Source organism: Pleurodeles waltl, chromosome 11, assembly GCF_031143425.1.
Source record: "Pleurodeles waltl isolate 20211129_DDA chromosome 11, aPleWal1.hap1.20221129, whole genome shotgun sequence".
Taxonomy (NCBI): domain Eukaryota; kingdom Metazoa; phylum Chordata; class Amphibia; order Caudata; family Salamandridae; genus Pleurodeles; species Pleurodeles waltl.
The window spans coordinates 424,335,878-424,358,434 of record NC_090450.1 but is presented as its reverse complement, the minus strand read 5'-3'; the positions used below and the strand labels follow the sequence as shown (position 1 = coordinate 424,358,434).

General features: G+C 45.5%; 1 protein-coding gene across 3 annotated transcripts in view; it reads left to right on the top strand.

The window, feature by feature from the left end:
- GIGYF2 (GRB10 interacting GYF protein 2) overlaps positions 1-22,557 on the top strand; it is a 1,376,329-nt gene that overhangs the window by 21,660 nt on the left and 1,332,112 nt on the right. For all 3 annotated transcript variants that reach the window (XM_069213782.1, XM_069213784.1, XM_069213783.1), the window contains exon 2: positions 13,429-13,535. In XM_069213782.1, coding sequence (XP_069069883.1) covers positions 13,495-13,535 — 41 coding nt within the window. In that variant the 5' untranslated portion in view covers positions 13,429-13,494. The remainder of the gene's footprint in view (positions 1-13,428; positions 13,536-22,557) is intronic.

Sequence of the window (22,557 nt, the reverse complement as noted above, 5' to 3'; positions counted from 1 at the left end):
CTTCTGCTTTTCGGCAAGTTTACAAAGTTAGCCCCGTCTCGCCGTCTATCTGTGAGCTGGATATGTAAATAGGCTTGTTTTTGTCCCTCTTCTGGTTTAATCCTAGCCTGATCTTGTGTGATAACCTTTGCGCTTATGTCCCCAATGATCATAGTTTATGAGATCTCCATGACCTCTGTCTCCCGATGGTGTGCTTGGGCTGTGGATGTTTATTATGTATTTGCTTTTTTTTACTGCTCCTTTGCTGGCTACACCATCTCCGTGATTGATTCTTCAAGACTGGGGTTGGCTAAACTATCAGGAGTGTAGGGCAGCTCCATCTGTTGCTTCAGCGCTTCTGGCTCTAATTGCCCCTTAGTTTCCCTCATGCCTGCCCTTATCCTCCTTGAATACTTATGAATTAATTTTTGGTTGTAGCCAAGCTGTGTGCTTGAGTCGAAGTACCTGTAGAAAGTTCAAAGCCTGCTTTCCCCTTTTCAGCCTGGGGCGGTCCTCTCACTGGGATGCAGCAGGGTTCAAGCTTGTGTTGATCATACTTATCTCTGTGAGTCCTTAGTTGCCTCGACCAGTCTACTACTGTTTCCATTAATGTGGGCCTTACTAGAGGCCTTAGTGAAGGTCTCAGCGCTACTTTTCTCTGTTATCTTCTTGACTTAGCAATGTACCTGTGAGTCTCAAATACCCTGTGTGAGAGTTTCCAGCTGGCGCAAAGGGCTGCTGTGGTATCTTCCGTACCCAATTTAAGTGCATTGTGTGCTCTGTCGAATGCCCTGACACATAGCCCAAAGTTTCGGTTAGCTTGGGTGTCATTCAGTCAGGAGGTGCATCAGCGTAGCACTGTCATAATAATTTACGATGGAAAGGGCAGTGGTATGGTGATAAGTGGGAGGGGAGGGAGTTCACTCGGGCCGCAAGCCGTGCCCAAGCCTAGTCTGGCCACTTTCACAACCTGTGGCTCAACCATGCACCAGGGCCTTTCTTATTGCCCCTTTTTGGTCACTGTCACCTTTGCTGCCCCTCCCCTTCATTTGATGTAGCTTTTTTTTCTGGGAGCACTCACAGCATGCCTCTCTGTGCGGCTGCTATTGGAATTAAGGCAGTTGACCGAATCCTAGGTCATGTAGGGGGGGTTATAAGAGTAATGGGCCTTGCTGGGAAGTCCAAGTCAGGGGCCGTGTAGTTTTAGTACACTGCCCATGAGAGCCTAAAAAGCACTGAACCCACAGGATATGTTGGTGATGGATCTCACTAGGTCTTTCAAGGTGCCAGGCCTTGCAAGTTGACCTTCCAAGTTGTGGGCCATATGGGCCATGTGGTTTTAATGCTCCCTAAAAAGTGCCTGTACACTGGATCCACAGGTAGGCAAGCCAAGGAGGTGAAACACAACAGGTAACAAAAACTGGCTGAGTGGTGTGCAGGTGCTGGTGGAGGTCAGTTGATTGATGGGGCTCAGCGACAAGCGCATGGGCGTACCAGCTCCTTTGAGAGGCACAAGGCGCACCGGCCTACTGCTTGCCGTTTTCACACCCTTTAAGAGCCCGCTGCCTATTGCTTGCCCACACTCCGCCCCCCAGGAGCCTCAGACGGCTGCCAGCTCAATTACTGCCCGGTCTGCTCAGTTCGATTTACACTCAAAGCTGCTCTCTGATCTCTGAGCAGAATCTGCGAGCAGGTGTGAGGGCCAGAGCAGAGCAAATGGGTGAATGAGTGCGCAGGTAAGCAGACCGAGGCCAATGGAAGACTGCTGGCCTATGCCTCCGACGGGGCTCCAGCAGACCTTGGTAGGCCTCAGACAGGCCTCTGGCTACCTGTCCCCGAGCACCAGTACTCCTGCAGCACAGCTACTTCTTGTGCTTTTAATCTTGCTGTTGCTTCACGCTCCACGCTCCTCCCTTCCTGCCTGCGCCATGTCCGCCTGCTTCTGCTTCCCATATATCAAGTGTCCATTTTTTAGTGGCATAGTGAGCAAAAAAGATGGACTGGGATGCGGCTTGTGTAATTTCCAGTGGCTGAGATTGATTTAAGTGTTCCACCCATAACGTTTTTGTTTTTCTTGGTATATGATCTGTTCTCTGAAAGAGATCATGATACCTTTAAGTTTAGGTATTCTACTACCATAGATTATAACACAAATATACCAACGTAGGTCCATGAAGTTTGAGTCCACACTGGATTTTCCTGATATCCACATAAATTAAATTAACACAAACTAATACGTTTTAGTACAGTTGTCCCAGTCGGCATTAGTATGCCTTACACATGACAGTAGGTTAACTGATTCCAACAACTGCTGTTGAAACACAAACTGAGATAAGAAGCTCCAAATAGATGATAGGAGAATGTACGCATTACAGCAGCTCAATTCTAATATTCACTCCCACTGCCAAGCCAATACTGGACCCAAAGGAGCAAACAAACAGCTCAGCCAGTGCACCTCAAGTCTAACATCTAACACCACTGTTGATGGAAACCACCACAGCTCTGCCAGAATCAATCAGTTCTAACATTCAGCGCACATTTCTTCTCAGTACTAAGGCTCACACACATGTCCTTCAGAAGTCCTCGCTTCTGTGGTTCAGAGGCAATGCCATTTTCATACTGGGCCCGCTCGCAGCCTCACCAGGGCACCTCCAGGCTAACACTCGGCAACACTGGCTCACCAGTACTAGGTTCCCCACATAGCTCCATTATCATACCTCACTTCTGACATTGTGTGCCCGTTACTATTCCAGTGCTGCAGCCCAAATACACCTTCTCAGTGCACCTCAACCCTGAACTGCAGCGCCCCATTATTCTAATACTAGGAATTACACTGCTCTCTGTTTCTCATTTATCACCTGCTGCCTTTCTTTTATTCCAGCACTGGGCCGGGACACAGCTCTTTCTATACCCCCAATCCTGATCTGAAGCTCCCCAATATTGCTGTATTGGGGTTCACATACAACTCTGCTAATGCACCTCCTGCTGTTCTGCAGTGTCCCCAGCTGTTTCACACTCCCACTTCTGTTTAGGGATGTGGGGGAGCCAATCAAATCTATTTTTAGTTGCCATCTTTATTTGGGAGGGTCTGTTTCACCTATCTCATGCTGTTCTTTCTTTTACTCCGTTTATCCTCCCTGTTTTCTCACCCCCCCCCCCCCACTTTTCTCTATCCAGCTCTTAAAACCCACACGTTAAGTTTTGTTTTTTCTTTCAACTGTTTATTTCTACTCCTGCTCTCCTTTTTTTAATTTGTTTTAATTTTCTTTATTTCCCTCTTTCTCTTGCTACCCCCTCTTTCAAACTTGCAAACTCTTTCTTCCTTCCTTTCTCTGGTGTTTTTCTTATCTATAGCTGACAATTCACATTTTACCATAAATCCCTCTTTTTTCCCCGTCTGTATGTGAAAGCCACAAGTTATTTGTCGGTACCCGAAGTGTCAGTGGTTTTACCATTCAGTGCCTGTGGGAAATGTTTTCAGTACATATATGCCGTGGTTCTTTTGCTGTTTGTTTTTCTCTCCATCTTTTTTTTTTTTTTCCCTCTAATGTTCATTTTTCTCTTTTTTTTTTTTCCCACACGTCATTATTTTTTTCTCTTTATCTTTCGTTCGCTAGCTTCCTTCCCTTTTTTCTTTAGTCTCACACGTTTGGTCTATTTCTTCTTGGTTGTGTTTTCATTTTTTTATTTCTTTCCCTTTTATTTCTTTGTGACCTTCTCGTTCTTCTTTCTTTCTTTTTGTCTGTTGTTTTCCTTTCCTTTCCTTTCCCTTCTCTTTTTCTTTTTTTGCCCCATCCTCTTTCTCTCCTGAGGCCTAGTTATCAATGGAGCATCAGATGCAGTGGCACCAGGGCCCAGAGACCTATGGACCTCACTCAACACTAATTACTGCTGTATTTTCCTACCAAAATTGCAGTCAACCATTCTCCTTTCCTACTCCAAGGCCCATGACACCGTTACTACGTCACTTGTCCTCTCCATCTTTACTCCTGACTCCCTCTATCCTTTCACTCTCCAATTCCTCCCAAATCATATTTTGTTGTGGTGTTTTTAGCATTCCATTCGAATGCCAAACGTTTATTTCTGATAAAGGTTTGTATGAAAATTGTATGTTTTAAGATAGAGGAAGAAGGTAAATGTAAGTGCTTTAGTTATATCCAGGGCCACTCAGATTATGTGGCAGGAAAAGACAAAATTATGGAGGCAGGGTTGAACAATTTATGTGGCATGAAAAGTCCAGTTATGAATTTACAGTGCTAATAGCTCTAACTCAAGAAAATGCCTATTGCACTGCAAATGCTTGTGGTTATTTTGCAAGCATATGCCTGTCATGCTTAGGTTGCAGCATTGTTCTGTTTTTTCCCCTTGGCTTTAATTATTTTTAATCTGTCTTGCATTTGCTTGCTAGATTTGTCTGTGTTTTGCTCTTGATGAATGCATGGTTAGATGAGTGCCTTCATAGGTAAATAGATACATAAATGCGAGGATGAGGGACATAGTGCACGTATGATGAGTTACAGCCTGCTGAAATCACCAGTCCTGAGAAGGCATGTTTATACGTAAGCCAAATCAGTTGTGATTGCCATTGCTTGTTTTTCTTTGTTTAACTTGCTAAACAGCTGTTGTATACAATCAGCACACTTAACCTTTTTGGTGCGGGCGTCGGCCACTGTAGATATATATATATATAGATAGATCTATATATATCAATCAAAGAGATTTATAAAGCGCGTTACTCACCCGTGAGGGTCTCAAGGCGCTTGTGTGTGTGTGTGTGGGGGGGGGGGGAGTGGGGGAGGAGCTGGGAGGTTCACTGTTCGAAAAGCCAGGTTTTGAGGCCCTTCCTGAAAAGAAGTAGGTTTTGGGTCTTGCGAAGGTGGGTTGGGAGGGCGTTCCAGGTTTTGGGTGCAAGGTAGGAGAAGGATCTGCCCCCGGTGGTGGTGTTTGATGCGGGGGACAGAGGCGAGAGAGAGGTCACCTGAGCTGAGGTTTCGTGTAGGGGTGTGGAAGGTGACTCTCGTTGAGGTAGGCAGGGCCTGTGTTGTGGAGTGATTTGTGTGCGAGGATGAGGATCTTGAAGGTGATCCTTTTGTCAATGGGGAGCCAGTGGAGGGATCTGAGGTGTGGAGAGATGTGTCCGGGGAGGTCGAGGATGAGTCGTGCTGCTGAGTTCTGGATGCGTGTAGTTTGCGCTTGAGTTTTAGAGTGGTGCCGGCGTAGAGGGCGTTTCCGTAATCAAGTCTGCTGCTGATGAGTGCATGAGTGACAGTTTTTCTGGTCTCTGTGGGGATCCATTTGAATGTTTTTTTCAGTACACGGAGTGTGTTGAAGCATGAGGAGGTGAGAGCGTTGATTTGTTGGGTCATCGAGAGGGAGGAGTCTAGGATGATGCTGAGGTTGCGTGCGTGGTTGGCGGGGGTGGGTGCAGGGCCTAGCGTGGTGGGCCACCATGAGGGGTACCAGGGTTTTTGTGTGGGCCAAAGAGGATTATTTCGGTTTTGCTTGAGTGGAGTTTCAGGTGGTTGGCTGTCATATATATATATCACTTTTGTCAATATGTGTGTGGTTTCCCTGGGGGAAAAGGGTCAGACTTGTCTAGTGGCAGTTTTAGTGCCATAAAGAAGCGCAGAAGGTTTATATGCCTACTGCAAAGAGCAAATCTGTATTTTATGTAAATAGCTGAGTACATTAGTAAAGTCAGCCATTACCTGCGCTATAATACTAATGAAATGTATGTGCAGGGTGGAGGGCGGCTATGGAGAGATGAAGGGCACTTTTGCTGGGTGGTAATAAGGGAATCCTAGGAGGAGGGAGTGGGAGCAACAATAATGATTGTTGGACTGGGCGCAGGAGGTGCTAAAGACTGTGACAAATGGTATGTGACAAGGTGTTTTTTGAGTGTCTTGAAAGAACGTGCTGATTGAGGGAAGAAGCGCAGGTAAGGTGGCCTCTACTGTTGCACGTATCTCACACACACCACTGATTTTGTGACTGTCTACGTAGGCTAGTGTTTTAGAGCAACAGTTTAGCCAATAGCAGAGATGGCATCTTGATGGATGATTGCTGCCTGCACTCGGGTTATAGAGGACCGCTCTGACATAGGATCAGAGACTGAGATATCGGATACTGAGACAGCATCTGAGGGATAGGACAATGGCGCAGACTCTGGGAGTGATTTTTCAGTCGGAGGAGTCCCATTCGATAACTCCTCTTCCAGTACATTATGAGGAAGGTGATGAGGACAGTCCTGCTGTCCCTTCGCAAGCTGTTTGTGCAACTGGGTAATAGTGGGTTAGCCCAACCCAGAGAGCAGGTGAATGCGGTGGCAAGCAGAGAGAGAGAGAGAGAGTGCTCTCTTGGGAGCTCCCCAATTTAGTTCAGCCCCAAATTCCACCGCCCAAATCGTATTGTGGAGACATCAAAATTATCTATAGCAAAACAAACTGGTTTTGTAAGGCAGGCACCTGTGTTTTTGGTCCTGGATTCGGCGGCCATATAGAGAAACACACTAAACCCAAACATTTCTGGAAACGAGACATTCGGGGGAGTCCACAGAGGTGTGACTTGTGTGGATTCCCCAAAGTTTTCTTACCCAGAATACCCTGCAAAGCTGAAATGTTGAAAAAAAACCTCAATTTTTCTCGCATTTCTGTCACACAAACTACAGGAATATGCTGGAATCCACAACATTCCTACCACCCAGTGACTCCTTACCTGTCCTGATAAAAATACTACCCCACTTGAGTGCCTACACCTAGTGCCTGTGTCAGGAATGGATCACCCCAAGGTCAACAGCTGCCTTACGTAAGGAACAACATTGACCGTTGTGTGATCTATTCCTGTCGCGAGCACCAGGCCTACCCACACAAGTGATGTATCATTTTTATCGGGAGACTTGGGGGAACGCTGGGTGGAAGGAAATTTGTGGCTCCTCTCAGATTCCAGAACTTTCTGTCACCGAAATGTGAGAAAAATGTGTTGTTTTAGCCACATTTTGAGGTTTGCAAAGGATTCTGGGTAACAGAACCTGGTCAGAGCCCCACAAGTCACCTCATCTTGGATTCCCCTGGGTTTCTAGTTTTCAAAAATGTGCTGGTTTGCTAGGTTTCCCCAGGTGCCGGCTGAGCTAGAGGCCAAAATCCACAGGTAGGCACTGTTTTCTATGAAAAAATGTGATGTGTCCACGTTGTGTTTTGGGGCATTTCCTGTCGCGGGCGCTAGGCCTACCCACACAAGTGAGGTATCATTTTTATCGGGAGACTTGGGGGAACGCTGGGTGGAAGGAAATTTGTGGCTCCTCTCAGATTCCAGAACTTTCTGTCACCGAAATGTGAGGAAAACTTGTTTTTTTTAGCCACTTTTTGAGGTTTGCAAAGCATTCTGGGTAACAGAACCTGGTCAGAGCCCCACGAGTCACCCCATCTTGGATTCCCCTAGGTCTCTAGTTTTAAAAAATGCACAGGTTTGGTAGGTTTCCCTATGTGCCGGCTGAGCTAGAGGCCAAAATCTACAGGTAGGCACTTTGGAAAAAACAGCTCTGTATTCTGTCAAAAAATGGGATGTGTCCATGTTGTGTTTTGGGGCATTACCTGTCGCGGGCACTAGGCCTACCCACACAAGTGAGGTATCATTTTTATCGGGAGACTTGGGGGAACATAGAATAGCAAAACAAGTGTTATTGCCCCTTATCTTTCTCTACATTTTTTCCTTCCAAATATAAGAGAGTGTGTAAACAAGACGTCTATTTGAGAAATGCCCTGCAATTCACATGCTAGTATGGGCACCTCGGAATTCAGAGATGTGCAAATAACCACTGCTCCTCAAAACCTTATCTTGATCCCATTTTGGAAATGCAAAGGTTTTCTTGATACCTCTTTTTCACTCTTCATATTTCAGCAAATTAATTGCTGTATACCCAGTATAGAATGAAAACCAACTGCAGGGTGCAGCTCATTCATTGGCTCTGGGTACCTAGGGTTCTTGATGAACCTACAAGCCCTTTATATCCCCGCAACCAGAAGAGTCCAGCAGACAAAACAGTATATTGCTTTCAGAAATCTGACATCGCAGGAAAAAGTTAGAGTAAACCATAAAGAAAAATGGCTGTTGTTTTCAGCTCAATTTCAATATTTGTTTATTTCAGCTGTTATTTTCTGTAGGAAAACCTTGTAGGATCTACACAAATGACCCCTTGCTGAATTCAGAATTTTTTCTAGTTTTCAGAAATGTTTAGCTTTCCGGGATCCAGCATTGGTTTCACACCCATTCCTGTCACTAACTGGAAGGAGGTTGAAAGCACCAAAAATAGTAAAAATGGGGTATGTCCCAGTAAAATGCCAAATTTGTGTTGGAAAATGTGGTTTTCTGATTCAAGTCTGCCCGTTCCTGAAAGGTGGGAAGATAGTGATTTCAGCACCAGAAACCCTTTGTTGATGGCATTTTCAGGGAAAAAAACCACAAGCCTTCTTCGGCAGCCCTTTTTTCCCATTTTTTTGGAAAAAACGAAATTTTCACTGTATTTTGGCTATTTTCTCGGTCTCCTCCAGGGGAAACCACAAACTCTGGGTACCATTAGAATCCCTAGGATGTTGGAAAAAAAGGACGCAAATTTGGCGTGGATGGCTTATGTGGACAAAAAGTTATGAAGGCCTAAGCGCAAACTACCCCAAATAGCCAAAAAAGGGCTCAGCACTGGGGGGGAAACAGCCCAGCAGCTTAAGGGGTTAAGAAGTTTGTAAGTATGTCATCTGTACATATGCTAAACACAACAATGCTTCAGATGTTAATTTTCCTGTCTTTTAATTAGCCAGTTCTATCTATTTTCTGCATTTTCCGATTCGGCCTTTAGAATAGACACTGGACATTGTGTTTTTGTTTTTTGAATTGTTCTCTTGCTCTCTAATGAAATTGTAAACTGGCCATGGTCTGCCAGGTCACCCACTGTCAATGGTTTGTGGTGTGATACCCTTTCTGACATCGTTCTGTTGGTTTTACTTTGTGTGCTTTCCTGTCTTTATTCTGTCTCCCCACTGCTTTTTTTCATTGTTCATCAGAATAGAGCTGTCTGTTGATAATGTTCTAAACCACAGTAGTAGTACTTTGCACCAGAAAGGTGCTTTGGAATGGGCTACATGGTCACGGTTATGAAATGCTATGTATTGATACACACAGAGCAGATAATTGACAGACCTTCTTGTCAAGCTGAAGAAAGCACTATATCAATCAGAAAGCAATACAGTACTGTAAGGAAATGCCTCCTTGGCATGGTTGCCCCCTGACTTTTTGCCTTTGCTGATGCTATGTTTACAATTGAAAGTGTGCTGAGGCCTGCTAACCAGGCCCCAGCACCAGTGTTCTTTCCCTAACCTGTACTTTTGTATCCACAATTGGCAGACCCTGGCATCCAGATAAGTCCCTTGTAACTGGTACTTCTAGTACCAAGGGCCCTGATGCCAAGGAAGGTCTCTAAGGGCTGCAGCATGTCTTATGCCACCCTGGAGACCTCTCACTCAGCACAGACACACTGCTTGCCAGCTTGTGTGTGCTAGTGAGAACAAAACGAGTAAGTCGACATGGCACTCCCCTCAGGGTGCCATGCCAGCCTCTCACTGCCTATGCAAGTATAGGTCAGTCACCCCTCTAGCAGGCCTTACAGCCCTAAGGCAGGGTGCACTATACCATAGGTGAGGGTACCAGTGCATGAGCATGGTACCCCTACAGTGTCTAAACAAAACCTTAGACATTGTAAGTGCAGGGTAGCCATAAGAGTATATGGTCTGGGAGTTTGTCAAACACGAACTCCACAGCACCATAATGGCTACACTGAAAACTGGGAAGTTTGGTATCAAACTTCTCAGCACAATAAATGCACACTGATGCCAGTGTACATTTTATTGTAAAATACACCACAGAGGGCACCTTAGAGGTGCCCCCTGAAACTTAACCGACTATCTGTGTAGGCTGACTGGTTACAGCAGCCTGCCACACTAGAGACATGTTGCTGGCCCCATGGGGAGAGTGCCTTTGTCACTCTGAGGCCAGTAACAAAGCCTGCACTGGGTGGAGATGCTAACACCTCCCCCAGGCAGGAGCTGTAACACCTGGCGGTGAGCCTCAAAGGCTCACCCCTTTGTCACAGCACCGCAGGACACTCCAGCTAGTGGAGTTGCCCGCCCCCTCCGGCCCCGGCCCCCACTTTTGGCGGCAAGGCCGGAGAAAATAATGAGAATAACAAGGAGTCGTCACTGGCCAGTCAGGACAGCCCCTAAGGTGTCCTGAGCTGAGGTGACTCTAACTTTTAGAAATCCTCCATCTTGCAGATGGAGGATTCCCCCAATAGGGTTAGGATTGTGACCCCCTCCCCTTGGGAGGAGGCACAAAGAGGGTGTACCCACCCTCAGGGCTAGTAGCCATTGGCTACTAACCCCCCAGACCTAAACACGCCCTTAAATTTAGTATTTAAGGGCTACCCTGAACCCTAGAAAATTAGATTCCTGCAACAACAAGAAGAAGGACTGCCCAGCTGAAAACCCCCTGCAGAGGAAGACCAGAAGACAACAACTGCCTTGGCTCCAGAAACTCACCGGCCTGTCTCCTGCCTTCCAAAGAACTCTGCTCCAGCGACGCCTTCCAAAGGGACCAGCGACCTCTGAATCCTCTGAGGACTGCCCTGCTTCGACGACGACAAGAAACTCCAGAGGACAGCGGACCTGCTCCAAAAAGACTGCGACTTTGTTTCAAGAAGCAGCTTTAAAGAACCCTGCAACTCCCCGCAAGAAGCGTGAGACTTGCAACACTGCACCCGGCGACCCCGACTCGGCTGGTGGAGAACCAACACCTCAGGGAGGACCCCCGGACTACTCTACGACTGTGAGTACCAAAACCAGTCCCCCCTGAGTCCCCACAGCGCCGCCTGCAGAGGGAATCCCGAGGCTTCCCCTGACCGCGACTCTCTGAAACCTAAGTCCCGACGCCTGGAAAAGACCCTGCACCCGCAGCCCCCAGGACCTGAAGGACCGGACTTTCACTGCAGAAGGGACCCCCAGGAGTCCCTCTCCCTTGCCCAAGTGGAGGTTTCCCCGAGGAAGCCCCCCCTTGCCTGCCTGCAGCGCTGAAGAGATCCCTTGATCTCTCATTGACTAACATTGCGAACCCGACGCTTGTTTCTACACTGCACCCGGCCGCCCCCGCGCTGCTGAGGGTGAAATTTCTGTGTGGGCTTGTGTCCCCCCCGGTGCCCTACAAAACCCCCCTGGTCTGCCCTCCGAAGACGCGAGTACTTACCTGCAAGCAGACCGGAACCGGGGCACCCCCTTCTCTCCATTCTAGCCTATGCGTTTTGGGCACCACTTTGAACTCTGCACCTGACCGGCCCTGAGCTGCTGGTGTGGTAACTTTGGGGTTGCTCTGAACCCCCAACGGTGGGCTACCTTGGACCAAGAACTGAACCCTGTAAGTGTCTTACTTACCTCGTAAAACTAACAAAAACTTACCTCCCCCAGGAACTGTGAAAATTGCACTAAGTGTCCACTTTTAAAATAGCTATTTGTGAATAACTTGAAAAGTATACATGCAATTGAAATGATTCAAAGTTCCTAATGTACTTACCTGCAATACCTTTCAAACAAGATATTACATGTTAAATTTGAACCTGTGGTTCTTAAAATAAACTAAGAAAAGATATTTTTCTATAACAAAACCTATTGGCTGGATTTGTCTCTGAGTGTGTGTACCTCATTTATTGTCTATGTGTATGTACAACAAATGCTTAACACTACTCCTTGGATAAGCCTACTGCTCGACCACACTACCACAAAATAGAGCATTAGTATTATCTCTTTTTACCACTATTTTACCTCTAAGGGGAACCCTTGGACTCTGTGCATGCTATTCCTTACTTTGAAATAGCACATACAGAGCCAACTTCCTACAAGTACTTTTTGGGGTCATGAATGGATGGTTCTGCACATGAGTACACATTGAAAAGCAGTTGTCCCTATTTAATCGCATTAGGTTTTTACATTTCCCCTATGAAAAGTTGACTTTCAAACCACCCTGCAGTGTTTTGTGTAGAATAGAGAAAATTAGACCTAAACCTTTATCTCTCCTATTTACTTTGAAATGCACTATGTTCACCAGCAACTGCGGTTTTGTGGTGCTTTAGGCTATTCTTTTGGGGTCCCTGAGTATTTGATGGAGGCTATATTGAGTACAATCAGCAGCTAAGCTTACGCTGGATAAATCCAGACTTTGCTTTTCATCTAGCTCCTTAAGAGAATTGCATTGGTTCTATGTCAAGGAGAGAATAATCTTTAAGTTAATGGTTGTGGTCTGTAAGGCCATTTACAAAATAGGTCCCCATGTTTTGTAGAATCTATTTAAACGCTACAAACCACCCTCTGCAAATCTGGCCTGCATCCCAAAGTTTAGAAGAGTCAGAGTAGGAGGAAGAGCTTTTCAAGTCAGGGCTGCTCATCTGTAGAATGCTCTCCCTGCTTCCCTCGGGGGTTCTCTCTGGTTTTAGAAAGAACCTGAAGACCTGGTTATTTTTACAATAACTAGAAACTCTTTCTAATATCGACTGTAGTTGGTATTTCCTCTTTTCAGGAATGAGCTAATGCTGTACAGGATGTTTAGTGAAATGGTGCCATAGCGCAAAAATACATGTCCGGTGAACATTTGCGCTTTAACAAATGTTTGTTACTTACCGATTTGACCACTTTTACCCCCAAATTGTGTTATAAAATGGCGGTGCAGGTTGCAGGTGCTGCTCACATTGAGTTATTTTTCTTGCTGGGTGGGGTGTACCCTGTCAGTGCATTTTTCATACCACCGCTGATGTATCTGTAGCCCCTCCTAGTTTGGCATAATTCTGTTAACTCTGCAATAATGTTATAGGAATGTTACAAATGGCCCTTTTTAGGTCGAGCATAGCAGCGCACAAACGCTGCTTTTCTGACTTGTTGTTATTTATCTGGGCTTCTAACCACGCCCACCGCACCCCATCACTGTCACTCGTTCATGGGCTTGCTTCTCAAAAAAACTTTCTTTTAGTTGGTAACTGCTTTACGTTTGTCCCTCCTTATGGCGGTTTTATTACCATCTTGGGGACCGACCCTATTACATGGCTAATTACACTTTTGCTGATAATTTTGACTGTAAGCAAACTTCTTTTTCCTTTTGTGTGTCTCCTTCACGCTTACGGCGGCACTTTGAATTGACTTGCTGATGTCAACTGTTTTACTTTTTATTTTCTGTTTGTGTGGCAAGAAAAGTCCAGTTAATAACTTACAATGTTAATAGCTCTAACTCGAGCAAACGCTAGACCCATGGCATTACAAATGTTTAAGAGTTCTTGGTGTATCCTGCCGGCCCTTTTAACAGCATAATTGTCTTCAGAATCAAAACTTTGAACACAGTTTTCTAACAATATTGCTTTCTTTCTTTCAGGTTTTCCACCAGTGTAATATAAAGAAAATCTATCTAAATATATATATATATATATAAAAGAGCAGAATGGCTGGAGAAACTCAGACGCTTAACTTTGGGCCAGAATGGTAAGTCCCATATTGCTGACATCAACCCCACCAGCTAGTCCTTACTCAACAGTGACTGAGGGTGAAACAAAATTGTATACATCTTTGAAGCCTGATTACCTCTAACAGCTTGTCAAAACACACACGTACATCTTTTTATCACTATTTTTTGTTGGTTGTGAGTGTTTTGGAGCACACCAGAAGGGCTCTCTGGATATCGTTTCTTAGAGCGATGTTTTGGGAATATGTTTATAGCATCAGCCGTAAGCATTTAGAGACATCCCAAAGGTTAGAGGCACTAAGTATATTCAAGTATAAATACTAGTCTAGTAGTACACTGCAGTAGAAACCTAACATTACATTTAAAAAAGTGTTGATCTTGCTTTAGTGACACCAGCCTGCATCTCATGCTCGCCTTTCAACACTATCATTGTGTTCCTTCACAGGGTTCCTATATGCATATTTTGTATAAATTGATTGGGGAAAAAAGCACCAACCATACTAATGTGCCCCTTTATATTGTATTCCAGCATTTATAGAACACTTGCCCCCTAGCATGCTACTCCGTGTAGGGTGAGGATGGATTTTTTTGTTTTGATACAAAGTTACAGATGCTTCCATGTTGTGGATGATCACCGCAAAAATGCATTCACCGTATTATGGGGCGCAGCGCGTAGTAGTGTGTTGGATGATGATGCCTATGAGAGACACACAGTTTTATGGTTTTCTGTATGCTGTTACAGGGTTGTGGAATACAATAAAATGTTTGCTTGTTCATGGGAGAGGTTGCTTCATAAATTTACTTGCCTTGAAAAATAAGTCAACGTGTCCCTTTAGTGCCATGTAGAGTGCCGAAAAAAAAAGGCAGCAATCTCATTATGTAAGAGCTCTGATAACAGCCTCGCTGATTATACCAGGGCTCATACTAGATTAAAGTTTGAATACTAGCAATTCAAGCAGTAGTTCCCGGGTTGGAAATCCCTTTAGAATGTGTGCAAACCTACTAACTTGCATGTTTTAGAGGTTATTACCAGCCCTTCTCAAATCTTATGCCATACTAACAAAGGTGGGAAATGTACTCCTGACGAGTAGAAGTAAAACGTCTTCCAAGGTTGCGAAAAAAGTGATTTGAGGGAAAGTGAACTCGTGAACGTACAACAGATTTTCATATGAGCAGATTTACACATGCATATCTGCTTGTCCTAAAATGCAGTTCCGAAATATTTTCTAGGAGTACCATTTCCTGGCCCATGTTTGTAAATTCTTGTGAATTAACGAAAACTGTAAATCTGCACTAATTCTAGGGCAAATACCATGGGTGCACTTTGTCTTTCTTTAAGAATTAGGTCTGGAATTAAGCAAGCCCTATTTTTATTTTTTAAATTGTTTCTGCCTATCGGCTGGCTTCACTGGGAGTGACTGCATTCTGTTATTCCACAAGGAGCATATCTGCACACAGTCGTTTTTTTCAGTTCCAGGGACTACTGTACCAATTTGTACTCTGTGAGATCAAAACATAGTTTTGCCAATGTATGTAATAATGGTTGGTGCCTTATGTTTTTTGTAAAACTTTATTGTTGTGGAAAACACATCAAAACGAGACACACATTGAAAAAACCCAAAGGCCGACCACCAATGTTGGATCTATTGGTTTTGCCAATGCTTGGTTGCACTTTTCTCATACTGTTGCTGAAACTAGTTACACTGATTTTCCATTATGAATATTTTTTGCAAATGCTAGCATGTATCAACATATTTTACTAAATGAAGGCTGAAAGAAATGGTACCTAACGTTTCACAGTAGTTTAGCAAAAATGTTGTTGATTTGCTATTTTTTGTGAACATTTTATTTTGAAAGCATAAGTCATCAACCTTGATTTTTAGCTTCTGCAAATATTTTTACATTCTGGGTGCATTATTTGTAGTCTCATATTGCTAAACCTTACAAACTTGTGTACACGTTTTTATACTGGAACCACTGTCAATAGTGCAGTCCAGCTTACATTTTCTTGAGCTCACCCTGGTAATAAAGGCTTTGCATTAAGGAACCGTACGAACAAGTTAGCATAGCATTAATCTGGACACAAATATTTCTGTAACTGCTGACAATGCCCTTTCCTGATCCATAATGTGGTAGTGTAAGCTGGCAGCTAAAGGATTCATGCTGCAGGGGATTGGACCTACTAGTCCCACAGACCTGTTCTTGACCCCCAACATTGTCTTGGGCGTCATGCTATAGGAATTCCACATCTCTGCTGTTTCCAAATTATGTAGTCTGCTTAGCTGGTTATTGCACTGGGTTTTCTAGCCTGAGATTTTGTGTACATTTGTGGTCCTGAGTTGGCCTGTTTGGAGGGGGAGAGAAGTGGAGAGATCTGTAGGAATGGGCATTATTATCATCCCATATGAGTGCCTATGTGAGATGTAAAGAAGCGGTCAGATTATTTAGATATTTGGGACCTGCAGTGGGTGGACTATATTTAAGTCCTCCACAACTGCCCTGTAATGTGTAATAGACCTCTTCAGCTTTTCCATGCCTGTCCATTTGGGGATGATTGTTTTTTCGCTTTACAATTCTGGTGATGGATAACCAGGGGTGTTGTGTACCTCCCATTTTACCAACTACAGCGAGGATAGTGTTCTTTATGGCCCTCTTTTATATGCAGTTTGCCAAATAAAAGCTCATCATTAATGATAAAAGAAAGAAAGGCTGGTAGAAAAAGGAAAGAAGGAAGGAAGGACTTAATGAATGAGTTGGTGAAAAGATGGATGGATAAAAGGACCTCTGAACGAATGAGTGAAGGAGTGGGTGGATGAAATGATGGATAGAGGGATGGGGATGAGTGGGTAAAAGGATGTATTGACTCAGTGAACGGATGGAAGGGTTAAGGGATGGATAGGTTGGTGAAAGGATGGGTGGGCAAAAGGATGGATAGGTACGGGAAGGAGGGATGGATATGCAGGTAAAGGGTGGGTGGATGAAAGTATGGATGAGTGGGTGAAAGGATGGATGGCTAAAAGGATGGATAGATGAGTGAGGAGATGTGGGGGGTGAGAATGAGGGAGCGAAAGGATGAGTGGGTTGGAAGTTGGCTAGATGGATGGATGATAGGATGGCAGAGTAAATGGAAATTTGAGAGGATGGATGGATGGATGAATGGATGGGTGAAATAGTGTCAGAGTAAATCGAAACCAGACAGGATGGCTAGATGGATGGATGGATGGATCGGTGTAAGGAAATGCCTCCTTGGCATGGTTACCACCTGACTTTTTGCCTTTGCTGATGCCAAGTTTTGATTTGAAAGTGTGCTGAGGCCTGCTAACCAGGCCCCAGCACCAGTGTTCTTTACCTAACCTGTACTTTTGTTTACACAATTGGCGCACCCTGGCATCCAGGTAGGTCCCTTGTAACTGGTACCAAGGGCCCTGATGCCAGGGAATGTCTCTAAGGGCTGCAGCATATCTTATGACACCCAGGGGACCCCTCACTCAGCACAGACACACTGCTTGCCAGCTTGTGTGTGCTGCTGAGGACAAAATGAGTAAGTCGACATGGCACTCCCCTCAGGGTGCAATGCCAACCTCACACTGCCTATGCAGTATAGATAAGTCACCCCTCTAGCAGGCCTTACAGCCCTAAGGCAGGGTGCACTATACCATAGGTGAGGGCACCAGTGCATGAGCACTGTGCCCCTACGGTGTCTAAGCCAAATCTTAGACATTGTAAGTGCAGGGTAGCCATAAGAGTATATGGTCTGGGAGTCTGTCAAACACGAACTCCACAGCACCATAATGGCTACACTGAAAACTGAGAAGTTTGGTATCAAACTTCTCAGCACAATAAATGCACACTGATGCCAGTGTACATTTTATTGTAACATACACCCCAGAGGGCACCTTAGAGGTGCCCCCTGAAACCTTAACCAACTACCCGTGTAGGCTGACTGGTTTTAGCAGCCTGCCACACTCGAGACATGTTGCTGGCCACATGGGGAGAGTGCCTTTGTCACTCTGTGGCTAGTAACAAAGCCTGCACTGGGTGGAGAGGCTTATCACCTCCCCCTTGCAGGAGCTGTAACACCTGGCGGTGAGCCTCAAAGGCTCACCCCCTTTGTTACAGCACCACAGGGCATTCCAGCTAGTGGAGTTGCCCGCCCCCTCCGGCCACGGCCCCACTTTTGGCGGCAAGGCTGGAGGAGATAATGAGAAAAACAAGGAGGAGTCACTGGCCAGTCAGGAAAGCCCCTAAGGCAACCTGAGCTGAGGTGACTCTGACTTTTAGAAATCCTCCATCTTGCAGATGGAGGATTCCCCCAATAGGGATAGGAATGTGACACCCTCCCCTTGGGAGGAGGCACAAAGAGGGTGTAGCCACCCTCAAGGACAGTATCCCTTGGCTACTGCCCTCCCTGACCTAAACACACCCCTAAATTCTGTATTTAGGGGCTTCCCTGAACCTAGGAACTCAGATTCCTGCAACCTAAGAAGAAGAGGACTGATAAGCTGAAAAACCCTGCAGAGAAGACGGAGACACCAACTGCTTTGGCCCCAGCTCTACCGGCCTGTCTCCCCACTTCTAAAAGACACTGCTCCAGCGACGCTCTCCCCAGGGACCAGCGACCTCTGAATCCTCAGAGGACTGCCCTGCTCTAGAAGGACCAAGAAACTCCTGAGGACAGCGGCTCTGTTCACCCAAGACTGCAACTTTGTTTCCAAAGGAGCAACTTTAAAACAACTGCGTTTCCCGCCGGAAGCGTGAGACTTGCTACTCTGCACCCGACGCCCCCGGCTCGACTTGTGGAGAAACAACACTTCAGGGAGGACTCCCCGGCGACTATGAGACTGTGAGTAGCCAGAGTTGCCCCCCGAGCCCCCACAGCAACGCCTGCAGAGGGAATCCCGAGGCTCCCCCTGACCGCGACTGCCTGACTCCCAGATCCCGACGCCTGGAAAAGACTCTGCACCCGCAGCCCCCAGGACCTGAAAGATCGGAACTCCAGTGCAGGCGTGACCCCCAGGAGGCCCTCTCCCTTGCCCAGGTGGTGCCTACCCCGAGGAGGCCCCCCCCCCCCCTTGCCTGCCTGCATCGCTGAAGAGACCCCTTGGTCTCCCATTGAGTTACATTGGAAACCCGACGCGTGTTTGCACACTGCACCTGGCCACCCCGTGCTGCTGAGGGTGTACTTTCTGTGCTGACTTGTGTCCCCCCCGGTGCCCTACAAAACCCCCTCTGGTCTGCCCTCCGAAGACGCGGGTACTTACCTGCTGGCAGACTGGAACCGGGGCACCCCCCCTTCTCCATTGAAGCCTATGCGTTTTGGGCACCACTTTGAACTCTGCACCTGACCGGCCCTGAGCTGCTGGTGTGGTAACTTTGGGGTTGCCCTGAACCCTCAACGGTGGGCTACCTTGGACCTAAACTTGAACCCCGTAAGTGGTTTACTTACCTGCAAGAACTAACAAACTCTTACTCCCCCTAGGAACTGTGAAAATTGCACTGTCTAGTTTTAAAATTGCTATATGTGATTTATGTGAAAAGTATATATGCTATTGTGATTATTCAAAGTTCCTAAAGTACCTACCTGCAATACCTTTCATTTGAAGTATTACATGTAAAATTTGAACCTGTGGTTCTTAAAATAAACTAAGAAAAGATATTTTTCTATACAAAAACCTATTGGCCTGGAATTGTCTCTGAGTGTGTGTTCCTCATTTATTGCCTGTGTGTACAACAAATGCTTAACACTACTCCTTTGATAAACCTACTGCTCGACCACACTACCACAAAATAGAGCATTAGGGGAACCCTTGGACTCTGTGCATACTATTCCTTACTTTGAAATAGTGCATACAGAGCCAACTTCCTACAATCGGGGTGAAAGAATAAGTGTAAGTGGAAATTTGAAAGGATGGGTGGGTGGGAAAATGATGGCCGAGTAAATGGAAATTCTAGCAGATGGATGATGGACTGATGGATCAGTGGGTAAAAGGATAGAGTAAATGGAAATTTGAGAGGATGTACGGCATAGTAAATGAAAATCTAAGCAAATGGTACTTAATCGTAAAACATGCTTAAAGATTGTGTTTAACAACTACACTTTCCTCTCTATTTCTTTGTCTCAGCTGTTGGTTTGGGCTAGTGCATAATATATTGGTTGTGATCTTGTCTGGCAACTTCCTTAATAATGCATTCTACAGTTACCAGCTTTCTAGGATTCAGTATCATGTTATGTTCCTTAGCTGTTTGTTCATATGGTCACATCTTCCTCCATATGCTTCACCTTATAAATGCTCCTTCCAGGATTCAAACTGGCCTGAAAAACTTTGACCCCCAGCATCATCGGTTGATGCTGCGCAGCCCCAGCCATTTCCCCACTTTCAGCTGGAGCAAAGATCCTGGACCCTGTTTTTCTGCGCCTCATGGAAGCTGTTCAGAGTTCTCTTGCTGACTGATTACCCAACTTTTAACATTGATTAGGTTAAATGTGTCATCAGAGGGTCTCAGGGTTTTGCAGATGCATCCGACACCCATGACGATTGATTATGGCGATTACACTGTGACTTGCAACCTTTGTGACGTTAACCACCCAAAGGTACATTTGAACTGCAGTGAATCTTATAATAAATCCCTCCCCAAGGACCAAAGAATTGGCCATGTAGAGATTTTCAATTAGACGCCTGGCTATAGAGATAATGACTATGGAGGAAGGAAGAGGATGACTTAAGGGAATGATCATCTATTGACAACTTAAAATACTGATGGTGACCTCTACTTGGGCTTTAAAAAAAAAAAATGAACGTGCCCTAGTTACTGCACAGAAGGTGACATTTCATAAGCTTCTGACCCGCCTTCTCAGGAGGTTTATTTTTTTAAGGCACTCATTCATAAGCTGATGGAAGCTTTAAAATTGACTACCTTTTTTAAGAAATAAAATTCATGGTAACGGAAAAACCCTTTGCTGCAGTTTAATGAGACCCTCATGGACCCTACCATGGCTGCCTAGGGGAAGTCTTTTTTGAGCCCGGCAGACCTCATGCATGTTGCCTGGCATCATAAACTTGCCCCTGGTGAACTGGGGAGACTAAGATCCCTAGAGATTTTTGTCCTCCCACCAGTCACCAGAGAGCCTGATCATTGAAATATCATCTTAAAAGCAGAATTCAAATGTTTTTCCTACGACTTCCTCAAACATGAATTTCTAGAATCTTGACACCATGTGTAACACATTTTTTGCTTCTGGTAGTTTGACCCCTCTGTACAATTGATGTCACCTGCTGATGTGTTCGTGTCGTACAGAAAGTGCAAATATATTAATGTGCCAAATGTTATGAAAAAGCCTTTCTGTGACCTGCTGAGGGATAGTCTGGATGTGTTAAAACAGATCCTGAAGTGTGGCATTGACCCTGCGGACACCATTGCTTGGCCTCTGGTTACCACTGACATGCTATGTCACTATGCATGGGTGCGTTTTTCTGGATTTTTAGGATATGTCCAGGTTACTTTCATGCAAAAACAACAAGGTGGTGGATCTCGGCCATTGGCAATCCCTTGGGCCACATCTCAATTGTTTTTCGCCCACCAAGCCACTCCAGTTTGGATCCAGCCATATGCAAATCAGTCTTGACCCTGCTCCCATGGGAACATTCCAGCCCGAACTGCTGGAAACAAGCATTTTAGGACCTGCTTGGGTTGAAACTAATGGCGTGGCAAGCAAAAAAAAAGATGGCTTAAGACCCAGATCTGTGACTGGGGGGTGAATGTTTGATATTGTTCAGCATTCCATCCATCATCTGTTCTTTTTACACAGGTTACTTTCATGGCATCTGTTTTGATGGCACTTGCTATTCATTGGGGCTCCTTCTTGGGAGGGTGAATTGCTGTAGGGCTATTGCTAGTGTCTGTGCCTGGCCACTCCTGCTCGTCAATTCCACCCACAGTATCAGAGATTCTGTGGCTTGTCAGAGCATGTATATAACTATTTTTGGAGCAATGGTTGGATTCAGGGCTCCCCTCCATCCTCCACAGAGTCCTCTGCTTCCAACCTAAAGCCCTGCCCCCAACAAAACCCCTCCTCTCCTGCTGACTCCTTCCCTCGTGATGACCACATCAGGTGGGTGCAATGCTATTTCATTTTGCCATTATTTGGGAACAAATAGAGGTGAGCATGTTATGACATTTCTACATCATCCTACTGATCTGCTGGGACTACCCCCTTCCTTTCCTGTCCTCCCCTTCAGGCCACCCACATTCCTTGAGTGGGTGTGCACCAGCTCACACTTCAATTGTGGAGGCGTAAGTGTTTTCCTTATTGGGCTAGAGGGGCCCTAGATGTGGTGCCTCTAGAAGAGAGACAGGATTTTGCACCCTTCAGTTCTTGATACCGTAAGGACAGAGGCCTGAGGCCTATCCTCTATCTTCATATTCTGAACATGTTCATTTGATAGGAAAAATCCAAGATGCTGTCCTTAAGCAAATCATGTTGCCCTTGAACTCCGACATTTTGAAGGTTGGAAACACCAATGTTCCATTTTCATATTCCAATTTTCCATACCCATAGGTGCTACTTGAGATTCATGGTGGGATCACAACACTGTCAGTTTGTGGTCCTCCTCTTTGGTCTGATGACAGCATCATGCATCTTTACGTAGGTGCTGGTAGTCCTGGCAGCCTCATTGTGACAATTGGGAGCCTGAGTATACCTGTAATTGAGAAACTAGCTGGTTATGGCAGAGTGCCTGACATTGATTACTTTTCTCCATAACCTGGGCTGTACCATCAATGTCCAGAAGTTTCAAGCCCACTCCCTCATGAATGCTTACCTTATCAGAGTAGAAGGCTTTCCCGCTTCCTCAGTGGATCTTTGATGTTCAGGCAATGATTCCAAAGTGTCTGACTAAGGTCAAATTGCAATCCAGCTGGTCTTGCGCTTGCTGCGCTCCAGGACCTTGCTCATGGTGGTTAAGTTAAAGAAAGTTTTCCCACATTGGTGTTTCCCTTCGTGGCGGTCTTTGCAACATTCCAGAATAGGAAGTGCTCTCATTT